At 39.2% G+C, this 26,636-nt stretch overlaps 1 protein-coding gene across 1 annotated transcript; it reads left to right on the forward strand.

Annotated features, from left to right (window-relative positions):
- The first annotated feature begins 508 nt into the window (after window positions 1–508).
- Window positions 509–26,366, forward strand: LOC101621337 (myosin-2). Its single transcript, XM_004684586.2, has 40 exons — window positions 509–581; window positions 705–749; window positions 2,220–2,443; window positions 2,535–2,678; window positions 4,198–4,354; window positions 5,380–5,407; window positions 5,485–5,599; window positions 5,698–5,790; window positions 6,412–6,475; window positions 6,596–6,694; window positions 7,372–7,475; window positions 7,983–8,121; window positions 8,439–8,557; window positions 8,647–8,796; window positions 11,287–11,457; window positions 11,580–11,889; window positions 12,501–12,580; window positions 13,378–13,465; window positions 13,552–13,669; window positions 14,735–14,858; window positions 14,941–15,077; window positions 16,654–16,909; window positions 17,599–17,841; window positions 17,954–18,130; window positions 18,213–18,358; window positions 18,442–18,532; window positions 18,617–19,006; window positions 19,633–19,759; window positions 20,431–20,549; window positions 20,670–20,866; window positions 21,605–21,788; window positions 21,866–22,031; window positions 22,127–22,251; window positions 22,403–22,711; window positions 22,798–23,001; window positions 23,517–23,642; window positions 23,727–23,897; window positions 23,976–24,080; window positions 24,190–24,285; window positions 26,085–26,366. Exons 3-40 carry the CDS (start codon window positions 2,240–2,242, stop codon window positions 26,235–26,237), a joined length of 5,829 nt encoding a protein of 1,942 aa, XP_004684643.1. The 5' UTR covers window positions 509–581; window positions 705–749; window positions 2,220–2,239; the 3' UTR covers window positions 26,238–26,366.
- The last annotated feature ends 270 nt before the right edge of the window (window positions 26,367–26,636 follow it).

Here is a 26,636-nt window from a genome sequence, read left to right on the forward strand (position 1 = left end):
ACACATAACTTCATTTTGCAGGGGTGGAAAGGATCAGCAGGTGAAAATTAATCTTCTCAAAATTAACATAAGTATTTGTATTTTATTTCTATCATGGAATGTGTTAAACATGAAAGGTGATGGCAGGCAAACCTGAGTGGCATGCCCAGCAAGGCCAGAAAGAATGTACGAGAGAAGCCACGTACTCTGGCTGGCCAGCCACTGCCTTATCCACCGGCCTGGACCTTCCTTTCAGATCATCTTCTCAAATTATCCATAGGAGATTTATCCACATAGTCAATAGAAAAATATTTCTAATTATATCCAACCATTCTTAATATGAATGAGAATTATGTGAGGATGCGAGATTGCCAAGACTTTTTTTGCCAAACAATTCCTTTTGACTTAAGAAAGAGGCAGCTGCATTGTTTCCATAGCTATCCATATAAAAGAGCCCTTGGAATGAAACTGACTCGTCCTGCTTTAAAAAGCTCCAAGGTAAGTGGGAACGGGACCTGCCTTTCAAGAGGGACACTGTCCACACCACCCCGTGTCTCTCTCTCGGCTGAGCTGCTAGCTGGTATTATTGCTCCTTTGACAAGGCACGTTTTCACATCCATGACTTTTATTGCCTTCTGTTTACAACAACAATGCTCCAAATGGGATTTGTTTTGTCTTGTTTTGGACTAATGAATCAAGTGTTTTTCCTTTTTTTTTTCCTGCAGAAAACTGTCTTGCTTTCAGACTGCATCTTTTCACTTGCTAACAAGGTAAGATTTGAACTAACCAGTTCCTGGCTGAGAATGGAAGTGCTCTGGGATGGATTAATGTTACTTAGCAACCTCAGAGAAAATGCTGGTCTCAGTAAATACTTTAACAACTGTACTTCAGGAAGGTGCTAGAGGTAGAGGGACAGGAATTTCCTTTTAAAACAATGCACACCTCCTCATCTAGGAATCAAGCATTAATGGGGTGACTTTTTAGAAGTATGTTAATAACATATCAGTTTGTTTCTGTAGAAAAAAAAAAGCCTGCACTAATTCCCTTACTAAAAATCTTAAATCTGATAAAAATGCATCCTATTGTTAGAATTCACCTGGTAGACATGATATCCAATAAATTAAAAAGGAAGTGCATAGGAAAATGTTCCATTGCAAGTTCTTTAGAATCTTGTAAGAAATTGCCTTACCCAGTGCTGAGTAAAACCATAAAAAACATAAAACCATAGCACCCTGAAGTTTTTGTTACACTGATAATAAAAGTTTTTATGTTTTCTCCTACTACATTAACATTCTAAAGAGAGAGCTGGCTGGGTAGCTGATTAAAATGAGTTTGAAGTAATTTGATCTTGTAAGACTGCAGGAGTATGCTTTGCCAAATCTTTCATTCCACTGATGCCACTAACAAGCAACTGATAATAGGGATAGGAGCCTGCACTTTTCAGAAGGAAATTTGAAATAGCAAAGGGAGCCCTTCAATGTTTAAAAATGAGGATGACATTTGCTATGGCTTTTATCTTCAATTAGCTTAATTGGGTTCAACTGATTAACTGGATTTATTGTGCAAAGAAATTATATTAGAGAAGCTCTAGTAAACATGCATCTAAAAAAAAAGTAAGCAAAATTATAATCTCCCAAATCACTGAACTTCTGGCTTACCATCTAAAGGAAGAGCTATGGTTCTTTTATATTATATAACAAGAAATGAAATGTGTTGTGTTGTTACATTTTAATTATAAACTACAACATAAACTATTCTAAATAGTTGTCTTCTTTGTTATTTTAACTTCTATTTTCAAAGTACCTTCACTATATCCCATGGAATATGATTTAAGAAAGGCAGACATTGTAATGCCTGTTGTTGGGAGAAATCCTTATTAAATTGTACTCCAATAATCCCTATTATGAACATGGAGAGAGTGAAGCTTTAAAAGGGTCTAGTGGCTTACCCAAGGCTGTGTCCCTCAGCAGCACTACAACCAGCTCCCTGGTTAGTGTGCCAGTCTTGCAGGATGAAAGAAGATAAGAGATGTACAACTCTGGGTACAGTGCTGGGTATGCACTGACCCCAGAGCAATCGAATCCTTGTGATGGTCTTTGCCTCACTGACTACAGCATGGTGTACAGTGGTCCGTGACAGACAGTAGAATACAATGGGGTCCATGATATATCACTAGTGGAGAGATTTGTTGACATACATGGCAGTCCGGTATCTGGTGTGAAATGCCTCATCTCTTGTAGGACCTCTGAGTTCAGCAGCCATGAGCTCAGACCAGGAAATGGCTGTTTTTGGGGAGGCTGCTCCTTACCTCCGAAAGTCTGAAAAGGAGCGAATCGAGGCCCAGAATAGGCCCTTTGATGCCAAGACATCTGTCTTTGTGGTGGACGTTAAGGAGTCCTTCGTGAAAGGGAGTATCCAGAGCAGAGAAACGGGGAAAGTAACTGTGAAGACTGAAGGGGGAGCGGTGAGTAGAGACCCAGTAGCCCATCACATTTTGCTGATTTTATTTTGCTTGGTCATTCAACTGAATAACAATTATCTTTCTTATTGACCAGACGCTGACAGTGAAAGATGATCAGATCTACCCCATGAACCCTCCCAAATACGACAAAATCGAGGACATGGCCATGATGACCCACCTGCACGAGCCCGCTGTGCTGTACAACCTCAAAGAGCGTTATGCAGCCTGGATGATCTACGTAAGTGTCCCCCACCCCAGAACAAAAGTTGTCTTCATCATCACCACACACATCCTTGCCAGCCTGTGGTGCCGCTGTAGTATAATTAATGTAGTATAACTGTAGCATCACAGATGCTACTTTCAAGAGTTGTATCCCCAGTTCACTATCGCTGTTATAAGACACATGGGTAGGCACTCCACTCTCTTGTCTTCTGCTCTAAAGCCAGGCAAGGCCAGGGGGCAGTCACTGCTTCTATCCTAGCTGCATGCTCACGCCCCTCTCCCATTCCAGTTGCAAATCATCCAGAGGGAAAAGATAAATTAGATGATCAAATTTCACTCATTTTCACTCCTCCAAAGTAACAGCAATTTGTCTCTGTGTGTTCTAGTCCCTTCTGTGTGGAATGTCACCTCCTCAAAACTATTCTAACTTCCACAAGCAGAGAGTTATATCCCATTGCTCCTGTCTCTGCAGTAACCCTGACCACCATTCATGTATGCGTCCGCCTCCTGCATATACTGGGAATTCCTCAAGGAATGCCATCTCACTCATGTTTCATTCTTAGAGCCTAGCAGAAGTCAGGCACATATAAAAACTCAGTGAATATTTTTTAATTTAATATCTTATGTTTCACTCATCATCTACGTGGTTTAAACAGTGCTGATAATCCTCTGGACACCTATTTCGGTGTACCTGGTATGAGGGGTCAGCACCATTGTAATTGGTTGGAGCCCACAGTAGACAAGTCATAAAGAAATCTTGAAATTCCCTGTTGCAAAAATAATGTATTTACATTATTTTGTGTTCTGTTTCTTTATACCTTCCCCAGTGTTGCTGTATTCATCCATGTTTACCTTTTTAAGTGCCTTTTTGTGTCATCTTAAAAAGATTAATCTCAGTTTACCTAATGATTCCTGCATTTGCTGGAGACTTGGGTTACATTCAAATATGTAGCTTCATGAATTTGAGCTATCTTAATGTTGCAAAGGAAATTTAAGCTATTTCTTTTAGTAATATAAATACAGTAAATATGTTTCATACCATACATTAAAAAAAAAACAAATTTTGGAGCTTCTGCTGTATGAAAATTATGGCCACAAATCCCAAAGGGAATGATAAGTCTAAATTGCAGTCCCTTTCCACAATTTTACTATCCTATGGCTGAAACTTCCAGTTATTTTTTCTTGTAGATGCCTTGAACAAATGTGCTGCTTTTAACTAAAATCCATTTATTGTTAAAATCCATATATTTATTTTTAATAATATAATAGCTTATTTTTACATCATTTTGTGCATTTATCCATCTTAGTTGTAATCCCCATGGGCTTTCCATCACCAAATCACCCGTGCGCCATTACCACAGTCCAGTGCACTTCCCTCTCCCCACTGTTTATGATCCCATTCCCCACTCCAACCCCGTAAAATGTCTCTGGTATGTAGCTGTTCATTATTATTTAAAACCCATTTATTAAGTAGGATAGCACAAACGACAGGAAAGGTTTTCAGGGAGCTGTTTCTTTCTTGTTCACTTTTCCAGACCTACTCGGGCCTCTTCTGCGTAACCGTCAACCCCTACAAGTGGCTGCCGGTCTACAACCCCGAGGTGGTGGCCGCCTACAGAGGCAAGAAGCGCCAGGAGGCCCCACCCCACATCTTCTCCATCTCTGACAACGCCTATCAGTTCATGCTGACGGGTGAGTTGGATGCTTTATTGCGTCTTTTTAGGGCAGAATCAGAGGAGAAAAGACTCCAACCATTGCTCTCTTTGATATGGTCCCTTTAACTGAGGCTGGTGTATTTGTGAGGGAGAAGGCCCAGGAAGGAGAGAGTGCCAAAACTGGCTTGTATTTACTACTATCATATAATTGCTAATGATCTCACAAATTTTTAAAAGTCAGGAGAGATTGGCCTTTAATTTAATTTACCTTTAAATCACACAGAAACTAAATAAGCTTGAACACAAACATTTTTACATACATGCATACACATACACACACAATAATACATACAAATGCTTGCACTGCCAAGAGCCCAAAATCAGAATAATAGAATTTCCCTCTGTGGTCTTCCCCTCAATACCATAAATTGTGACCAGTGACTGGTCTCTCTATCTTAAGTGTGACAGCAATGCTGCTCCTTGCTCAGAGCCAAATGGAACATGCTTCAAATTTTAAGGTGTTACGGTGATTCTTCTTTCTGGAGTACTTAGTTAGCCAGACCCGGCTAGCGTTCTTGCAGCACATTGAAGGGAGGGCTTAAAGAATTCACCTTCCATAAGAGTAAACATAAAATAATAAAAATGAACTTTCACCTTTCCCTAAAAATATGACAAATGCCATGTACTTGCAAAGCTACCACCTTTACTAAAATACATTTACTCCTCACTTTCTAAACATAAGTCTAATGCTTATTTTTTTACATTTCTTGTACTGATAATAAATGCCACAAATCTAAGATCTTATCTAAACCCAACTGAATATTTATTTGTGGTAGAATATTAAAAAGAAAATGCCTGACACTGTTGTGTCTTCTGTTAAACATATGTGTATGGCTAAAGTTCATGGGGCAGGGGAACAGGAGAGAAGGGCAAGGAAAAGGGGCAAATTTACAGCACTCAAGTCCTAGGATAGCTGAAAAATCACAAGTTCATTCCACTTTGCTTATTGCTTACAACTCCATAATAAAATAGTACTACATGTCTACTACTTCTCTTTTGCAGACCGAGAGAATCAGTCAATCCTGATCACGTAAGTAGGTTTTGTATTCTCTTTTTATGGCTGTGAGAGCTTTTTGGAAGCTCGTCTGACTTTGTTTATATTGACAGCGGAGAATCTGGTGCAGGGAAGACTGTGAACACCAAGCGTGTCATCCAGTACTTTGCAACAATTGCAGTTACTGGGGACAAAAAGAAGGATGAACCTACTTCAGGCAAAATGCAGGTGAGTCTGAGTGGCAGCGTTAAAATCCAGGCTCTGTCTGGGCTGCCAGGTGAGGAATTCCTGAGCCCCCCATGTGACCACTGTCCTTGTTTTTGCAGGGGACCCTGGAAGATCAAATCATCAGCGCCAACCCCCTACTGGAGGCCTTTGGCAACGCCAAGACCGTGAGGAATGACAACTCCTCCCGCTTTGTAAGCCCTTGGACACTATTATGGACACTGTTCACTACTCATAATTTATGGGATGTGTGAATACATTCTCTGAATCTTTTTCGTTCACCTCCCATTACATCATGCCTCTTCCCTCTTCCACTGAACATGTAATAACACCAATTCATGTCCTCCCTAAAAGGATATGTGACTCTGTTTCTGAGTTCTTTCTTAATCTGTCAGGGCCTAGAAAAATTTACTGTTTTTAAATAAAATAGAAAATTCTTTTACTTAAAAAAGAGGTCATATATCTTTTCTACCTGAGGCTTTAATATGAAAGCATTACCATTTCAAGTGTCTTGAGTTTCTAAAAAAATTGACATGATCTTTAAAAATATAATGATTTTATAATGATAATGATGAACAGCTACATACCAGAGACATTTTATGGGGATGGAGTGGGGAATGGGATCAAAAACAGTGGGGGGAGGGAAATACACTGGACTATGGTGATGGCACATGGGTGATTTGGTGATGGGAAACCCAAGGAGACTGCAACTGAGATGGAAAAATGCACAAAAATATGTGAAAATAAATTATTATAAAAATTTTTTAAAAAGTAATGCTTTTAAAACTAGTAATAATACTAGTTTTCCTTTCCAGGGTAAATTTATCAGAATCCACTTTGGCACAACAGGAAAACTGGCTTCTGCTGATATTGAAACATGTAAGTGCTCGAATATCCTTTATAATCATTTTTGTTTCTTATTAACTATAAATTGAAGTAAAATATACATTGCACAGGAACTTTTACATCGTTTCCTGTTTGTTATTTGTTTCTTTCCAGATCTGCTGGAGAAGTCTAGAGTCACTTTTCAGCTTAAGGCTGAAAGGAGTTATCATATTTTTTATCAGATCACATCAAACAAAAAACCAGAGCTGATTGGTAAGCAATGCCATCCTCCTTTTTCAAATCATTGCACCAGGACTTATCCACACATGGCCCAACCTATATTCCATGACCAAATTGTTATGTTCATATATCTTGCTTTTGAAAATAGGTTTGTAAGTTTGGTCAAAATTGTTATATCTTAATTATAAAAGTCCAAACAAAGGGCAAATGGAAAGATGAAAGTAACTCCTTTAAGTCCTACCACTCTGAAATAAGCTCTATGAACATTAAGATGAATTTCACTCCAGTCATTGTTTCTAGAGCTAGTTCTTCATCTAATTACATGCACACAACAGAATCTTAGGCATCTTACACTCTTTCATCATCTACTTTTTCCTTTGAACAGTAATGCACCATGGCTGTTGTCAACAGATACAGTCCTTGTCATGAACCTTGCCAATATAGTTCCACATTATTGCTTCTAATAGTTGCAGTAGTGTTACATTCTAGAAATTAGCACCATTTATTTACATTTATTTAACTATGTCTTTTCAAGGATTTTCAATTTTGGTCCTTACACAGACACACTGCACTGATTATCTTTACAGATATAACTTTTCCCAGTATGTGGTCATCTACTTTGGAACCACATAAAGCCTTTGAATTTGTCTCGAGATCTCTTGCTTAATGAAGAGGGTAATTCTTACTTCTCCTCTCTTCCATGTACTTAGAAATGCTTCTGATCACTACCAATCCATATGACTACCCATTTGTCAGTCAAGGAGAGATCAGTGTGGCCAGTATTGACGATCAAGAAGAATTGATGGCCACAGATGTAAGTTAAACACAAGAAAATTGACATTGTTGTACTGAATCAGAACAGTATTATCCTTCCAGATAGTGAGTTTCTAGTAAAAGTAGCAAAAGAGAATTCAAGGATAAGCATGGATATTCCACTTGGAGTTACTGAAGAGACTAAGATGTGCCACTACAACATTTTACTTTCCTTTAATAGACTTTTTAAGATCATTCATTTCTGAATTAAATTATTTTTTTCGTAATAAACACCTCCTCTCAAAATAGCAAGTTCCTTAAGAAGTTTTATACCTGTTCTCAATCTTAAATTTACTTGTCAACTCTTCAAACTGTATGCACCTGCAATTCTTAGTGCTTGCACTGGGCTTTCGTTGAACAGGTCCCTATATGCAGAATCTATGGAATTTTTGTTTCCTACCAGTCCTGTTGGCTTCCTCAGTTTGACAAACATGGAATGAGAATGTTGGGTATTGAAAGTGTGTGGATCCTAGTTTAACACATATCCTCCTGTTGGCTATTTTGGCAGAGTGCAATTGATATTTTGGGCTTCACTAATGATGAAAAGGTCTCCATCTATAAGCTCACGGGGGCTGTGATGCACTACGGAAACATGAAATTCAAGCAAAAGCAAAGGGAGGAGCAAGCAGAGCCAGACGGCACAGAAGGTATCAAAGAGTCATTTACAGGATTTTTTTTGAAAATCACATTCTTAATTTGTTACTCTTACATTTTCTTGAGAATTTATTTTTAAGAATTGAGTTTTAAGGTATACTTAGCTGATACATCATGCAGAGAACCACTACAAGATAGCTATGTCTTGTAATGTCTGAAGTTCTTTAGAGCATGCTATCTATAATCAAGGTCTTGAACTTAGCAGAAAAATAGGCAAGAATCCTCAAAAAGATATCCTGAAAAAAACTGCATACAACAAAATGAGTTGTTTGGCCCATAACAACATCACACTCTCCTTTCTTCCTTTCAGTTGCTGACAAGGCAGCTTACCTCCAGAGTCTGAACTCTGCCGACCTGCTCAAAGCCCTCTGCTACCCCAGGGTCAAGGTCGGCAATGAGTATGTCACCAAAGGCCAGACTGTAGAGCAGGTAGGTGCAGAATTCAAATTCCCCACCAGGGTGGCAAACATTTATACAGCCCTCTAACAACTTCAAGAGATGTGTCTTTGTTTTGAAAGGTGACCAATGCTGTGGGTGCTCTGGCCAAAGCCATCTATGAGAAGATGTTCCTGTGGATGGTCACCCGCATCAATGAGCAGCTGGACACCAAGCAGCCCAGGCAGTACTTCATCGGGGTCTTGGACATTGCAGGCTTTGAGATCTTTGATGTGAGTTGATAGATACTTGGTAAGGGGACTTTATAGGGAGGCAATGGAAGTATCAATAAAAAGAGACTTTTAATATTATGACCTTTACTTACCATTGTCAAAAAGCTATTCTAAAAATAAAGAATAAAATTTTAGCCGTGATAACATTTAAAAGAGAAACTGGGCAGCCACCACCCTTTCACTGTAGTGGTAACTGTACTTCTTGGAGAAATAACAAAATTAAAAAACTCTTTGATTTGTTATGTGATTCAAAGGGAATTAGGGATAGCCTGGTGTAGTTGCCTAAAATTCCCACAAGACAAAATGCAGTTAACATGAAAATATCAAAGAAAAACTGAAACATATGACATAGTATCAGTACATGATAGACAAGTCATTCAGAAATATCTAGGCAAGGTAATAAGAGCTGAGAAAAGCTAAGTAATTTAGAGTCAGTGTTAATTCTCATTAATGTGTTATCATGGGATAGAAATTCTTATTTGATTATGAAAGACATTTTTCACTTTTTTCTTTCTAATTATAGAAGTAAAACTTGAACATTACAGAAATATAGAATATTAGGAAAAGAGTGCCATACTAATTTCACAGTTTTTATTGAGGCAGCATTGGTTTACAACAGTGTGGATGTTTTAGGAGTACAGATTCATCCTTCTTCAGATAATGTTACTACCCCAAGTCCACCACCAAAGTGCCAGTAACCCTGCACCTCAGCCCACTGGGCCTGTCACTCTCCCTGTTCCTCCCCCTTCAGCCCCTCTGGTACTCTCAGTGCAGTCAAAACCCAAGAATCTGTTTGGTCTCTTCCTTTGTTTTGTTTGTTTATATTCCACCTCCCCCCCTGCCCCCCCATCATCACCATAGCCCCCACATTCCTTCTTCCTTCTGATCCTTCTCTGCCCCCCTCCCTTGTAGGGTCTCTGTGGTTTATAATTGTCTGTTTGTTTTTGTATTGTTTTAAGCTTCTACACAGCAAAAGAGACATTAACCAAGAAAAAGAGATATCCTACTGACTGGGAAAAAAAATCTTTGCACTCCATACAATAGACAAGGGACTGATCACAAAGATATACAGAGAGCTCACTTGAATCAACAAACACAAAATAAACAACCCAGTCAAGAAATATGCAGAAGAACTTAAAAGACACTTATCCTAAAATGATCATTTTAATAATGTTATTTCTCCTAATCCACTTGTATGGAATGTATTTCCATTTCTATCTTTTATTTTCTTTAAGAATATCTTAGGGGCCCTCCCTGGTGGCGCAGCGGGTTAAAGCACTGCACTAAGAAACTAAAGCCACTTCCGCATGAGTTCGATTCCCGCCTGCCCCGGAGGCGACCACATGGCGAGGCAGACCTCTACTGACCCGCCCGCTGCTCCCCTCAGCAGCGTACTTCATCGATCTGCCTGTTCTGCTTCCCGCTCTGTCTCTGGTGAATCCTCTCACCCTCCGCATCTCTGGCCTGTACCCCAGTTCTGTACAAGTAAATAAATAAATCTTAAAAAAAAAAAAAAGAATATCTTAGAGTTTCCATAGTTTTACATATCTTTCACCTACTTTAAGTTTATTCCTAGAAACTTAATTCTTTTTAATATGACTACAAATGGTTTTATTTTCTTGATAGATTTTTCATCTACTTCATGGTATATAGAAGAGAACAAGTTTTTATATATTGATTTTGCCACTTCACTGTAATGACTTGTTGTTTATAATTTTTTTAGTGGTGTCTATAGAATTTTCTATTTATATTTTACTGATATTAACATTTTGGCATTGAAAAAAAAAGTTGCATCTTATACCATGCATAACACTGATTGATTTTTTTTAAAGATTCATTTATTTATGCATACAGAACTGGGGTACAGGCCAGAGGTGTGGTGGGTGATAGGATTCACCAGAGACAGAGTGGGGAGTAGAACAGGCAGCTCGATGAAGTACACTACTGAGGGGAGCAGCAGGCCGGTCAGGAGGGGTCTGCTGCACCATGTGGGTCACCTCCAGGGTGGGGATCAAACTCATGCTGAAGTGGCTTTAGCTTCTTAGTGCTGTGCTTTAACCCGTTGTGCCACCAGGGAGAGCCCCCGATTTTTAACTTTATATTTAAAAAGGTGACAATTATTGCTCACTTGCACTGCTGACCATGGTGACTTTCATTCAGTAGAGATTCCTTCCAATTTATGACATACCATAAATTATCTTTTAAATGGGTCAACAGAATATGAAAAAGATAATAGGAATAAACATGGAGAGGTTAAATAGGAACTCAGGAAAAATACCTCTAACTTGATCAAATGCAAGAAAAGAATATTAATAATGACTTTGGATTTTTGTATAAAATGGCAGCAGAGAAAATAGCTTTTGAAGACCTCCAGGGGTTTTTAGCTCCACAATCTAAAGCTATTCAACAAATATTTTTTAATTAAAAATGTCCTATATCTTAAAAAGCTCAATTTGTTAAAGAGAAAAATTAACAAATCTATTTATTTAGTTCAACAGCCTGGAGCAGCTGTGCATCAACTTCACCAACGAAAAACTGCAACAGTTTTTCAACCACCACATGTTCGTGCTGGAGCAGGAGGAGTATAAGAAGGAAGGCATCGAGTGGACCTTCATCGACTTCGGGATGGACCTGGCTGCCTGCATCGAGCTGATTGAGAAGGTCTGTTTTGCGTGTGAGAAATCATGCTTAGCAACAGCAAAATTCTCCTCTTAATTTAATTCTTAAGCAGAGCAAAACAGCTTAAATAGAACTGTTATTTTGTGTCATGGTCTACCTTTCAGCCTATGGGCATCTTCTCCATCCTGGAAGAGGAGTGCATGTTCCCCAAGGCCACAGACACCTCTTTCAAGAACAAGCTGTATGAACAGCATATCGGAAAGTCTGCCAATTTCCAGAAGCCCAAGGTTGTCAAAGGCAAGGCTGAGGCCCACTTCTCGCTGATCCACTATGCCGGCACTGTGGATTACAACATTACTGGCTGGCTGGACAAGAACAAGGACCCCCTGAACGAGACTGTGGTCGGGCTGTACCAGAAGTCTTCAATGAAGACTCTGGCTTACCTTTTCTCTGGGGCTCAAAGTGCTGAAGCAGGTAATGCTAACTAAAGAAACAAGTCTATCTTTCTCAGGTATTACAAAATATGACAGTATGTTGAGGCCAGTGATCTTATACTCCTAGCAGAAGGGTCTCAGGAGCAAGTCCATTGCTTCTCAGTGTTTTGAGGAAGTAGGCTGTCTTGTAATTTCATGTTAATGGCTCACGTCAGCACTAAGAAAGAACCTACTTTAAAGGTTCAGTGAGAAACTTTTGGGGACTCACCCAATGAAAAGCCTCTTTAGCAAGTTCCTACTTCTTCCACATCTGCTAGATATTGGTGATCTGGAGATATTTATGCAGTCTAATGTTAAGCATCTATTTGATGATTTTTGAAGTTACTGTGGACCCAAGTAACCTAAGGTCTATGCGTCCATCTCTCTATATGGAGAGAAGAATGCCCTTTACTTCATTCCTAATAGTGAAAAATATCCAAGGAATTGAATACAAACTTAGTGGACAGATAAGATTTATTCAGGTTTAGTTGCAGAGAGTAATAGTGCCAAAATGTTTCATTGATGTCACAGAAATCTGCAAATGGGTAAGAAATAGCTCTATCAACCAAAAGCCATATTTGAATGGTACCTTTCTTATTTTTTTTTCTCTAGAGGCCAGTGGTGGTGGAGGTGCCAAGAAAGGATCTAAGAAGAAGGGCTCTTCTTTCCAGACCGTGTCTGCCCTTTTCAGAGTAAGGAAGAAACTATTTTTGACTCCTCACTTTGGGAATTTGTTTTCAAAAACACAGGATCTTCTTTCCACAAGTCATTTAAGACTGACATTAACTAATGATGCCTGTTGGTCTAGTTTTGGATAGAAGAACTTTCTTCAGAAATTAATATCTCATCTTTCATGCTAGGAAATTCTATAAAATTTAATACTCTACAATTAATAATCTAGCTGAGTCATAACAATAAGCAGTTTCATGTACTTAGGGAGACTAGATCATCAGTAAGAGTAATGAAAATCTAGCAGCTAGCCTAAAAGGTAACATAAACCAGTATCCTGTACCTATTCTCTCATCAACTCCCAATTATAATTGGTAGGATTGTCCTTTTAGAGATCATCTTTAGGCTCTGAAGGTTGACAGAGCTGGAAAGAAGGAACGCTTAAGTTTTTTGAGAAAAACCAAATATGGTACAAGCTTGCATTTCCTTAAAGGAGAAAGCAAGACCATCTAGTGTGAGAAGATAGAGACCTTGTAAATGAAGGTGGTAGCCAAGGACCAGTGTACAACAAAAGATGCGCTTATACATACTGAGAGAATTACATGTCAGGTTCCTTTATATGCTTAACGCCTGCCAATACTCCTGGGGGTACTGAGGTGGAAATTGCCTCTCTGGAGAAGCATACCTAGGTACTACCTTAAGCAAATATGGCCAAAACTAGTCATTCCACTCAGCCAGAGACATCAATTTTATAGATATCACCAAATGTTCACAACCAGCTCTACAGTCTAAGATAACAGGATTGTTCCCAATTTTACAGGAGAATTTGAACAAGCTGATGACCAACCTCAGGAGTACTCATCCACATTTTGTGCGGTGTATCATCCCCAATGAAACAAAGACTCCTGGTAAGAAGTTCCAGAGCGAAAGCACAAAGCATGGTTGCCATACTTCCTTTGCAAAAACTGCAGTGAAATAAGTGTGTATTTTTTAGGGGCCATGGAGCACGAGCTGGTGCTGCACCAGCTGCGGTGTAACGGGGTGCTGGAAGGCATCCGCATCTGCAGGAAGGGCTTCCCCAGCAGGATCCTGTATGCGGACTTCAAACAGAGGTCAGACTCTCCTAATTGTGGTATCTTCAAGTTTTGTATAAGCATAGTTGGTGCAAGCAAAATAGTGAAAAGTAGGACTCTATTTATTTTGTTTGGCACAAAAAGTAAAAACAAAAACAATCCTCTGTTTTTGAGCACTCTGCAAGTTTTTTCCATTACCAATCTCCTGTCTTAGTTCATAGATACATTAACTTGATGAAAGAGCTATCATTTTTGGGCACTTAATATGTTTGGATTATCTACTAGGTTTAGCCCTTATGAAAACTCAGTAGATAGAAATACTATCAATATCTCATTTTATATATGAATAAGTTGACACTCAGATTAAGTTACCTGACTAAGTCACATGGTCATTCAGTGGATGAGTTAGGAACTGTCCCTGTGGGTATAGCTACTATGTCATTTTCTTCCATTTCATTTGGTATCATATGTCTTCATCTATTTCCCTCACACACTATTTTCTCAGAAGCATCTGGGTTCCCTTTTTTTTATATGTACGAATCCATCTTGGAAACAAAGGAGATTCCAAGGGGATGGTGCGTGGCAGCTACAGAGAGCTGGTCTCTCCTTAGTCTGAGTCTGGTGGAGTTGACAGAGAACTCCAGTGTTCAATACCCAAAGCACCCTGACATTTGATCATAGGCATTTGGACAGTTTATCATACCTAAAGTGTATCTTTACTGGATTACTTAATAAAATGTTGATTTCTCAGGATCTTAACAACCAAATGCCCCTGGCAAGGACAATATATTACATTTTTCTAGACCATCTTCACTTTAATATGAACAAAATTATAGAATCCTTTCCTGAGAACAAGATGTGATGATGCAGAAAAGAAAGTTGGAACCATACAGGAAGATAATATGGCATGCAAATAGTCAGCCAGTACTAGCCTGACCATCATGTACACAGGGCCTGTCCTGTGAACCAAAAATATTGTCTGCCAATGTTATCTCAATTAGAAAAAATGTAGTAAAATTAACAAATGTGGATTTCAATGGATGGTTTAATATTTAGTTACTGCTAGTATAAATTAACTTAAAAAGTCTATACCTACTTTGACAGATACAAGGTACTAAATGCAAGTGCTATCCCTGAAGGACAATTCATTGACAGCAAGAAGGCTTCTGAGAAGCTCCTTGGGTCCATTGACATTGACCATACCCAGTATAAATTTGGTCACACCAAGGTAATTTTCTCTCAAGCCTAATGGTACTATTCCTATTTTTGAAGTTTATGTACAGTTGATCTGCAACTCTGCCTACGCACAGGTCTTTTTCAAAGCTGGTCTTCTGGGGCTCCTGGAAGAGATGCGAGATGAAAAGCTGGCCGAACTGATTACCCGAACTCAGGCCAGGTGCAGAGGTTTCTTGGCAAGAGTGGAATACCAGAAGATGGTGGAGAGAAGGTACCCTAACATGTTTATTTACTCACCTCCCCCTTCTTCAGAAACATGTTTGAGGTGCCTTATAGTTAAGACCCAGATAAGGTAGAGCAACCAAAGGATGAATCAGTAAGAATCCTACACTCATCTGGGGTATATGTATACAGAAAACTGAAGGTAGAAATCATCACCATGGAATACATTCTGAGTTTTCAGAAAAGAAAGATAAGCACAAAGCATGCACAGTCCTTACCAAGTAAGAGAAAGTACACTAGTGAGTAGGCAAAAGCCTACTCAATAAATATAAATTTATTGGATATGGTATTAACTAAGAGACACTAAACTTCAGAGCAGATGATATTTTCAATGGTGGTTTTATACAACATACAGAAACAACTTCTTCCCTCAGATTATTTCTATTATAAACTATCATGGTTTAACTTATTAAAGACAATTATCTGTGAAAGATTAGTTTCTGTAAATTAGTACAAAGCCACCAGGAGATCCACTTTCTAAGGATCTTAAGAGATTTAAAGTTATAGAGTCAGCCATTTCAAATTATAGGATGTGTGTGAATGGGACTCACTGAGAGAAAAGCCTTTTACATTGCCACTTGTACATATACATATGTGTGTGTAAATATATAAATAACATCCAGGAAACAAATTTTCCTGTTACCTATATTTATGCTGATGCAATAGGCTATTGTATTCTACTTCATTAAAAATAATATGTCTGGTCATGATCCTATAAAGAAAGAATCACACACACGCACACACACACACACACACACACATATATATATATACACACACACATATATATATGGCAGCTAATTGCTTATATGTGAGGTAGTCAATTTAAAAAAATAATTTAGATGATCATACAGAATAGAATGTAAAGTTCACACAACATTAAATTATAAAACCAGAGATTATTTTTGTTCACATGGAAGAACTGGGGTGCAGGCCAGGGGTGCAATTCAGAGACAGTCTTGGGAGCAGAACAGGTGGATCTACTGAAATACACTCCTTAAGGGATCAGCAGGAGAGACAAGAGAGGTCTGCTGCGCCTTGAGTGTCAGCTCCTAATTGGGGATTGATTTAGGCTGTAGCAATGATGCTGCTGAAACTTAACCTTTAGGCCAGGACCCTCAAACCAGAGATTTTCAAAGATATCCTGGATTTTTAATGAGTTCCTTATAAAATGCCCTGCATTCCTCCAGTTTCCACATTGCTGCTTTTAGTGGGGTTCGAGTAGGAAAATTTGAGAAGCACAACAGTGCTTCCAAAGGGTGGTCCTTGGACCTGGATCACCATCATCTCTTGAAAATTTGTTTAAAATGCACTTCAGATATTCTGAACTTGAATCTCTGGAATGTAATCTAAGTAACAGTATATTAACAAGCCTTCAGGCAATTCTTATGCACACCAAAGTTTGGGAAGCACTCATTCATATAGAGAAATGACTGATTAGAAGTCCTTGATCATCACTCCAAAGCATTATTTCTCAGGTGAAGAATAGGGTAGGGGTAGAACATCCAACTCTCATTTCATTTCACCTTACTAACACAATCTTATTTGCATCAATTGAATTTCAGGGAGTCCATCTTCTGCATCCAGTACAATATTCGTGCCTTCATGAATGTCAAGCACTGGCCCTGGATGAAGCTCTTCTTCAAGATCAAGCCCCTGCTGAAGAGCGCAGAGACTGAGAAGGAGATGGCCACCATGAAGGAAGAGTTTCAGAAAACAAAGGATGAACTTGCCAAGTCAGAAGCAAAAAGGAAAGAACTGGAAGAAAAGATGGTGTCACTATTGAAAGAAAAAAATGACTTGCAGCTGCAAGTTCAGGCTGTAAGTAGTAGTATCATCTTGGGCATGGCTGAACAGGATGCACGGCTAGAAATCTGGTCACTGGCAGCAATGAGTTGGTGGACAGCATGGGAGTCACTCACTAGCAGAAGGAAGTGATGACACTAAGAAAGCTCATAGATTCCTTCACAACCAATCACCCCCCAAACTAGTGCCAGGCAGTGATGTAAAACTGTCACCTTCCATAAAATTTTATTGAATTATTGCTTGTTTTTTTTTTTATCTCAAAAGCTCTTTTCAATCAGCTCCATAGTGAGCATTTCATCATGTCACACATAGAATTCCTTCCCTCTTGTTCCTTCCTCCAGTTAACTGATCTACTCAAAACCATCATACCCATCTCTCAGCCCAACTCAAATGCTATTAAATTCATGAAATATCTCTGATTCAACTTTTCTGATCTTTTATGTCACTATTTGTGTTCTGAATTTATGGTGGTTTTGGCAATAGGCTTTAAAATCTACTGCAGGATATGGGTATTCTCTCTCTCTTCCCTCTAAGGGAGCAGGAAAATAACTGATGCATTTTGATTTTCCCACAATAGAAATAACCTGAATTTTACACAATAGGTGGTTCATAAAAGTTTTCAACCAAGGAACTAACAGCAAGAGCTTATACTATTACCATTGTCAAATATTTCTTCCCAATTTTGATGTTGTTTCCAAATCAAGGAAGCTGAAGGCTTGGCTGATGCAGAGGAAAGGTGTGACCAGCTCATCAAAACCAAAATCCAGCTAGAGGCCAAAATCAAAGAGGTGACTGAGAGAGCTGAGGACGAGGAAGAGATCAATGCGGAGCTGACCGCCAAGAAGAGGAAACTGGAGGACGAATGTTCAGAACTGAAGAAAGACATCGACGACCTTGAGCTGACACTGGCCAAGGTGGAGAAGGAGAAGCATGCCACCGAGAACAAGGTATGAAACATCTGTGGAAAGTTGATGTTTTGATTATTCTATATGGAATACAAGCATAAAACTGAATCCACCAAAACATAATATGTAATGCAAACAAATTTTACTACCAAAGGTGAAAAATCTCACTGAGGAGATGGCAGGCCTGGATGAAAACATCGCAAAGCTGACCAAGGAGAAGAAGGCCCTCCAAGAGGCCCACCAGCAGACGCTGGACGACCTTCAGGCAGAAGAGGACAAAGTCAATACCCTGACCAAAGCTAAAATCAAGCTAGAGCAGCAAGTGGATGATGTAAGTCTAAGATTAGCAAGGAAATTATTTTATTCTAAAGGAAGCTAAGTATGTCTTTTGATTCAACATTATTTATATTTAGCTTGAAGGGTCCTTAGAGCAAGAAAAGAAACTTCGTATGGATCTAGAAAGGGCTAAGAGGAAGCTTGAGGGTGACCTCAAGTTGGCCCAAGAATCCATAATGGATATTGAAAATGAAAAACAACAATTTGATGAAAGGCTCAAAAAGTAAGTATGAAAGGAATGAGTATGAACTTGCTTCCAGTGGTGAATATGGACTCAATTGTTATCTTTTGCTACTTTTTCAAAAGGAAAGAGTTTGAAATGAGCAATTTGCAAAGCAAGATTGAAGATGAACAGGCTCTTGGCCTTCAACTGCAGAAGAAGATCAAAGAGTTGCAAGTAAGTTCATTTTCCCATCAGTTTGGTTCTAAGAGGCACAATTACCATACAAAGAATCTAAGTTGTGCTTTTCACCACTGCTAGGCCCGCATTGAGGAGCTGGAGGAGGAAATCGAGGCAGAGCGCGCCTCCAGGGCCAAAGCAGAGAAGCAGCGCTCTGACCTCTCCCGGGAACTGGAGGAGATCAGCGAGCGGCTGGAAGAGGCTGGCGGGGCCACATCAGCCCAGATTGAGATGAACAAGAAGCGGGAGGCCGAGTTCCAGAAGATGCGCCGGGACCTGGAGGAGGCCACCCTGCAGCACGAAGCCACCGCGGCCACTCTGAGGAAGAAGCACGCGGACAGTGTGGCCGAGCTCGGGGAGCAGATTGACAACCTACAGCGAGTCAAGCAGAAGCTGGAGAAGGAGAAGAGTGAAATGAAGATGGAGATTGATGACCTTGCTAGTAATGTAGAAACCATCTCTAAAGCCAAGGTACCTGGTATAATATTACTGGTAATAATAACCCTTTGCATACACATCACAGTTTGTACAGTACACTTTACACATGTTACATCATTCGTTCTTTTAGTAATCCAGGAGTTAAACAGGAAAGGTATTTGCACATTGCTATTATTTCCAGCTAACATGAAGAACCTGAAATTTAATAAAGCTCAGTTCATTACTTCCATCACACCATTACTAAATGAAAGCCCCAGCTCTGGAACATAGGCCTTCTGTGTTCTCCAAGTCTCCATTGCATAAATTACCCAATAAGCAAATTTTCACTATATGTGAATGGAATGAAGTAGTTGTGAACACACTTTTGGAAAATACACAATTCTTATAAAACCTTCAATTTAGAAAATAATCTTAGGATATTTATGTGAGTTTTCATATTTAGCTTCACAATTAACCTTTAAAAATATTTCATGGTCTATTTTCAACTCAGGATAGCAGTCATAAAATAGAAGAAGAAAACTGCTGATGTATCCTATTACAAAAAAGAATTTGCTTTATTTCATGTGTCAAAATAAATCTTTCTCTTTGGAGAAGCTATGGTAGCTGTAGCAAAATTTTATGAAAAACTCTTCATTTACTTCTTTTACTGCTCCTCACAGGGGAACCTGGAGAAGATGTGTCGCACCCTTGAGGACCAAGTGAGTGAGCTGAAGTCAAAGGAGGAGGAGCAGCAGCGACTGATCAATGACCTCACCTCTCAGAGGGGGCGCCTGCAGACAGAGTCTGGTAAGTCTCCCTGGGTGGGGCTGAAGAATAGAATTGATGCAGTTAAAACAACTGATTTGGTGATGTCAGAGCTAATTAAAGCACCGAGAACATGTGTGATTCACTCATATGCTCGGACTCTCAACCTACTTGCCAGGTCACTTGGGGACAGTGCTGGAGATAAAGACTTTGTGGGTCTGGATCAAACTCTGTTCCAGAAAGGCTTTGAGGGTTTGGCCACTCTGAGGGGCTGCTATGACTGGAGTCACTCCAACATGGGTCTGGAGCTTGATTCAGATTAAGCTCTTTTTCATCTGTATCAGAGGGAACCTCATTACTGAGGTGTACAACAGATAAGCCAGTCTCTCTCAAAACCTCATGAAAGTGGTACTATGTAGAATTAGACATGTTAGCTTCCTGTTCTGACAGTCATCACCAGGTTTTGGATATTATCAAGTAAGCCTGAAAGAATGAGTTCTGGTGAGAAGTTAAGCTCTGTTTATTCAATCAGACTCAGAAGTAGGCTTCACTACAAAATTAAGTAATTTGACATGAAGCATGAAGATGTCAATAGAAAATTCAATTACCTGAACACTCAATTTGGGGACAGAAGAGTTAAAATTTATTTCTAATATGGGTTTGCAGAGTATCTTCTTCACATTAATAGTGATGCCATTTCTTTTGCCTATCAGGTGAATTTTCACGCCAGCTAGATGAAAAAGAAGCCCTGGTGTCCCAGTTATCAAGGGGCAAACAAGCATTTACTCAACAAATTGAGGAGCTGAAGAGGCAACTTGAAGAAGAGACAAAGGTAGCTATTATTAAATAACACTCACTTCCCCCATGCCCTAAACTTTCTAAAGAGACCCCACTATACTCAAGGATTAAGATTGAAATATTCCAAAAAACGAATGTGTAACTATCACTGCAGGCCAAGAGTGCTCTGGCCCACGCCCTGCAGTCCTCGCGCCATGACTGTGACCTGCTCAGGGAACAGTATGAGGAGGAGCAGGAATCCAAGGCCGAGATGCAGAGGGCCATGTCGAAGGCCAACAGTGAGGTCGCCCAGTGGAGGACCAAGTATGAGACGGACGCCATCCAGCGCACGGAGGAGCTGGAGGAGGCCAAGTACGTACACAAGCATGAGATAAATTGTACAAAACTTTGTGCCTTAAACCTGAAAGATACAACCTTTTAGACTCCGTGATTTAGCTCACAGACATCCATGAATTAATATGCCATGTGTTATCAGAGCCCAAAGTAAAACCTGGACAAAGCAAGCTGGATAATGGTCCCTGGTCTCTGAGCCTAAAATTTAGTTAGGGAGACAAAAATAACAAATAATGAGATATTCAGGACTTATTGCCATTTGTCAAGCATACCAGAATCACTATTGCTTCAGAGTTTTTCTATTGGTTCTGTCTGAATTACTCTGCACCCATCCACCCAGCCCCATCTTCCTCGAGCCCACCCTGGCTGACTATATCTTGGCTGACATGTTATTTCTTGGGCGAAGGCCCCTGAATATCTAGAATAACTGAGCACCGCTTACACTATTTTATTTTCTTCACTGCAAACATACCTACAGGATATTATTATGCATTTTCTTATTTGCTTATGGTTTATCTCACTCACTTGTTGGTAAATTTCACGAAGCAGTGAGATCACTGTCTTGTTCAATGCTGAGTACCCAGCATCTGGTTCATAAAAGGAGCTCATCAGTATGTGTAGAATAAATAAACGAGTGAGTGAAAGAACATTTTAATATGAATTTTCTAATACTTTTGGTAATAGCATTGGGTACTCTTGATAATGGTTCAAAAATCTTTGGTTCACTTCTCTCTATGAACATATATAAACTTTCAGGAAGAAGCTGGCCCAGCGTCTGCAGGCTGCTGAGGAGCACGTGGAGGCTGTGAACGCCAAGTGTGCCTCCCTCGAGAAGACCAAGCAGCGGCTCCAGAATGAAGTGGAGGACCTCATGATGGACGTGGAGAGAACCAATGCAGCCTGTGCAGCTCTGGACAAAAAGCAGAGGAACTTTGACAAGGTGATTTCTGCAGCAGCCTGTGCTTCTCCCAGCTTCCCTCTGCCTTTTACAGAGTTTAACCACCTTTGACCTTTCAGATCTTGGCAGAATGGAAACAGAAGTATGAGGAAACCCATGCTGAACTGGAGGCTTCTCAGAAGGAGTCTCGCTCTCTTGGCACTGAGCTGTTCAAGATGAAGAATGCTTATGAGGAATCCTTGGATCAGCTAGAAACTTTGAAACGAGAGAACAAAAACTTGCAGCGTGAGTCCCTTTCAATTCCAATTATATTCATGACTTGGAACAACTTTCCTCTGTGTCCTCTGACCAAATCATTACTTGTCTTACCCAAACAACAGAGGAGATTTCTGACCTCACGGAACAGATTGCAGAAGGTGGGAAGCGTATCCATGAACTGGAGAAAATAAAGAAGCAAATTGAACAAGAAAAGTCGGAACTTCAAGCTGCTTTAGAGGAAGCAGAGGTACGGGTCAAATTGTTTCAGACAAGTTTTAGCACCATTCACATAGTTGAATACACAGATAAGGAGCACAAAATGATCAGAAAGAGGGGTATGCAGAAAGACTTCCAAATGCATCCATTCCTTGCTAACGTTACCCCTTGTTGTCATTAAGGCATCTCTGGAACACGAAGAGGGAAAGATCCTGCGCATCCAGCTAGAGCTGAACCAAGTCAAGTCTGAAATTGATAGGAAAATCGCTGAAAAGGATGAGGAAATTGACCAGCTGAAGAGAAACCACATCAGAGTGGTGGAGTCCATGCAGAGCACACTGGATGCTGAGATCAGGAGCAGGAATGATGCCATCAGGATCAAGAAGAAGATGGAGGGAGACCTCAATGAGATGGAGATCCAGCTGAACCACTCCAACCGCATGGCTGCAGAGGCCCTGAGGAACTACAGGAACACCCAAGGCATCCTCAAGGTCAGTGGCACCGAAAGATGGTCCCAGGAGTTTGGGCTAACAGCAGCCTTGACAGTGAGGTGTCTCAATGATCGGTCACTCTACAGGACACGCAGCTACACCTGGACGACGCTCTCCGGGGCCAGGAGGACCTGAAGGAGCAGCTGGCCATGGTAGAGCGCAGAGCCAACCTGCTGCAGGCTGAGATTGAGGAGCTGCGGGCCACCCTGGAACAGACGGAGAGGAGCAGGAAAATAGCAGAGCAGGAGCTCCTGGATGCCAGTGAGCGTGTCCAGCTCCTGCACACCCAGGTGAGATTCCACATAATGCATGTATGTCTCAGAAATGTAAGCGTGAACATTTTTATATGACAGCCACATTTTGTACTTCTACGAAATTTTTATTGCATTATCTAGACATATTTCATTGTTTTATTTTGCACAGATTATTATTGGTATATTCCCTATGATATTTTAAGGCTGTCCATATTCGTTAGTATCTTTACTGACCCTCATTTTCAATATTGACATATTTATCATGGAGATATGGAACGCTGGAACATGTTAAATTTTTGTCCCCTTGAATGGTGATTGCTAAATAGCTGTTATAAAATTATAGAGCTATTTGGTTTTATTGCACTATGCACTTGAAAGTACTGAGTAATATATAATAATTCTAATTTATCTAATTGTATTATAAAACAAAATAATGTTGAAGTGCCTTGACTTTGCAAATTTTTATTTGATTCTTACTTTTTTTTTTTCACAGTGATTACTACTAAGCATTTTGGTAACATTTAAAAACTATATAACTTATTTTTAAACAGAACACCAGTCTGATCAACACCAAAAAGAAGCTGGAAACAGATATTTCCCAGATCCAGGGAGAGATGGAGGACATAGTCCAAGAAGCACGAAATGCAGAAGAAAAAGCCAAGAAGGCCATCACTGACGTGAGCAGATGACAATGTCAGGGTGGCCTAACTTAAATATTGATATGTTATCTCCAATCTCTCAACTTATTTATTGCTAAATAGGCGGCCATGATGGCCGAGGAGCTGAAGAAGGAGCAGGACACCAGTGCCCACCTGGAGCGCATGAAGAAGAACATGGAACAGACTGTGAAGGACCTGCAGCACCGTCTGGACGAGGCTGAGCAGCTGGCCCTGAAGGGCGGGAAGAAGCAGATCCAGAAGCTGGAGGCAAGAGTAAGTATCTCAGTGTTTCTATCCATTTGTTCCCAATGCCTTATGGGATCAAAATTCTTAAGAGTCTATTTATTGCAGGTGCGTGAGCTTGAGGGAGAGGTTGAGAGTGAACAAAAGCGTAGTGCTGATGCTGTCAAAGGTCTGCGCAAACATGAGAGGAGAGTAAAGGAACTCACCTACCAGGTATAGCAACTGTTTTGATTAGCTAAGCACTCTTCCATTGCATGCCAAAACCTCATATAATAGTTGTATGCTTTTGGAGTAAGGCCTTATGGTTTCTATAATCTTTCAGACTGAAGAAGATCGGAAAAATATTCTCAGGCTCCAGGACTTGGTAGATAAACTTCAAGCAAAGGTGAAATCTTACAAGAGACAAGCTGAGGAGGCCGTAAGTATTGTTAAAATAGAAAGGAAAAGAGAAGCCCTTATGAATGGCTAATAAATAATTAGATTTACAACTTCTTGTAGTAAACAAGAAGTTTGTTGTATATGTTACCTTGTGCTTCTTAAAAACAGTTATACATTTTTGTACTGATAGCTAGTAAAGGTAATACTAACAACTTTACTTTAAAGTAAGCTTTCAATCACACAGAAATCTCAAAAATTGAGAAGCAGAGATATAAAATCCACATTCTTTAGTCACTGATAAAATTATAAAGTGAATCAGAAATATAAATAAAACTTCCCACGGGTGTAAATGTTTAAAAAGTGTCCTAAGTATTTTGTTTTTTTTTTTTTTTGGTATTAAATTAAAAATAAAATTACTAAATATTTTTTACCAAAATTTTCAAGAAAGATCTTACACATACTAACCTATAGAATATAGTTAATGCTGTTCTTATAGGACCACTGACTGCTTTATATGCTTCATTAAGAACCAAAAATAATGTTAGAAATGATGATTAGAATATACTGTTTTCTCATTTTAAAATATGTGATAATTCTAATTTTAAAATATCTGAACTCCTATTTTATGATATCTATAAATTTATATTTATATACCTATAAATATATATTTCATTTATATTTAAAAAATAATCCTCTACACTTTGGTTTTACCCTCTTGTATTCCTAATGGTGTGAGTTTATATTTTCCTTGGTTAAACAAGTTAAAAGTATAATTTTATAATATCTATAAAATAGGTATACTTATCACTACTTAAGGTATAATATCTATAAAATAGGTATACTTATCACTACTTAAACAAGCTATAAGTATAATTTTATACCTTCTTTATAAAGACCTATACAATAATATGTATACTTATAACTTGTTTAATCAAGGAAAATACAAACACCATTAGGAATACAAAATAGTATAAACCATAATGTAGAGGATTCTTTTTAAATGTGAATTACAGATATATCAATAAAACTGGAATCTTGAAGAAACAGATGATTTTATAGGAAAGTATAAATTACTAAGTAAGTTTAATAAGTTATTTCAGAATTAATTGTGAAAATGACTCCGGTCCAGGGAGATCTTTCAAAATTTCAAGGGACAGATAATCCGTGAGCTCTGTGAGCCATTCCAGTGCATAAGAAATGATAGAAAGCATTCCAAATCATGTTAAGAAGTTGGCATAATCCTAATACTAAAAGTTGTCCAAGAAAGAAGGGGGGGGGCGGGGAACTAAGGGTAGTTTTACTCTTGACTTTAGTTGTACCAAAATAAATTACGGAGTCATGGGAGCGCTTACTTCATGAAGGGAATTGCCCATCACTGACGTAATAGTCTTCATTCCTACACAGGAATCACTAAACAATAGGGGATTTTTCAATAGTGTCATTATATTTAAAGCAGGATGGAAAAGTGATTGTTTTGAAATGTGTCAAATAATGTGATCATGTGCCAAATAAAAAATTCAAGTTATTTCAATTTTAAGAAAGTTAGGAACTTTACCTTTACTATGATAATTATTATGATAATATATAACTTAGGCGAACAGTCATGATCTTAAAACAAACACCAACAGGCATTGCTTTCACCAAAGCAATGACACTTCTGCTCTTATTGTCTTTTTCTTGCTGTATTTGTTGTACTTATCTTTTAACATGTTTTGTTTGCAAAAATAGTAATCTGATCATTAATGCCACTCCACAGTGCAAAGTCCTTTTTAGCCCTAGACATACAGAATCTAGAAAGAACATAGTACCAGTTCCTTAAAGTTCTATTTTTATTCTCAGGAGGAACAGTCCAACACAAATCTCTCCAAATTCCGCAAGATCCAGCACGAGCTGGAGGAGGCCGAGGAGCGGGCTGACATTGCCGAGTCCCAGGTCAACAAGCTGCGGGTGAAGAGCCGGGAGGTTCACACGAAAATCATAAGTGAAGAATAATCCCATCCTGAAGCTAGGGAATGACTGAAGAGAGCACAAAATGTGAAGGCTTTGGTTATTTCTCTCTGTAATTATCATCTATTCTACCCTATTGCAAAGGAAATAAAGAGCAGAGGGTACTTTGCGAACTATATCCTTAGACTGGTCTTTGCTTTTGTCTCATGAAATAATGTCAAAGCTTGAATTATCACAAGGCTTTCAAATAATCACATTCAGCCTAACACGGAGGAATTGATGCGCATTTGCTTTCATTTAAGCCTAGAGTACTACTTCAAGACGGTATCATTGATGATGCCTGTTCTGGTCAGGTGTTACTTTTATTCCTTTCTAACCTTTCCCTAATAGCCATCAAGAAATAGTAGCATCTTAGAAAACTCCTGCTTCCCTTAACATGAACTT

Source organism: Condylura cristata, unplaced genomic scaffold (assembly GCF_000260355.1).
Source record: "Condylura cristata isolate star-nosed mole 26May11 unplaced genomic scaffold, ConCri1.0 scaffold00017, whole genome shotgun sequence".
Classification (NCBI taxonomy): Eukaryota; Metazoa; Chordata; class Mammalia; order Eulipotyphla; family Talpidae; genus Condylura; species Condylura cristata.

Bases quoted from the DNA above. Each gene is read 5' to 3' on its own strand.
- LOC101621337 (XM_004684586.2), top strand. From the start codon at position 2,240: ATGAGCTCAGACCAGGAAATGGCTGTTTTTGGGGAGGCTGCTCCTTAC. The intron at 22,712-22,797 runs GTCAGTGGCACC...GTCACTCTACAG, and splicing joins ACACCCAAGGCATCCTCAAG to GACACGCAGCTACACCTGGA. The intron at 23,898-23,975 runs GTAAGTATCTCA...TATTTATTGCAG, and splicing joins TCCAGAAGCTGGAGGCAAGA to GTGCGTGAGCTTGAGGGAGA.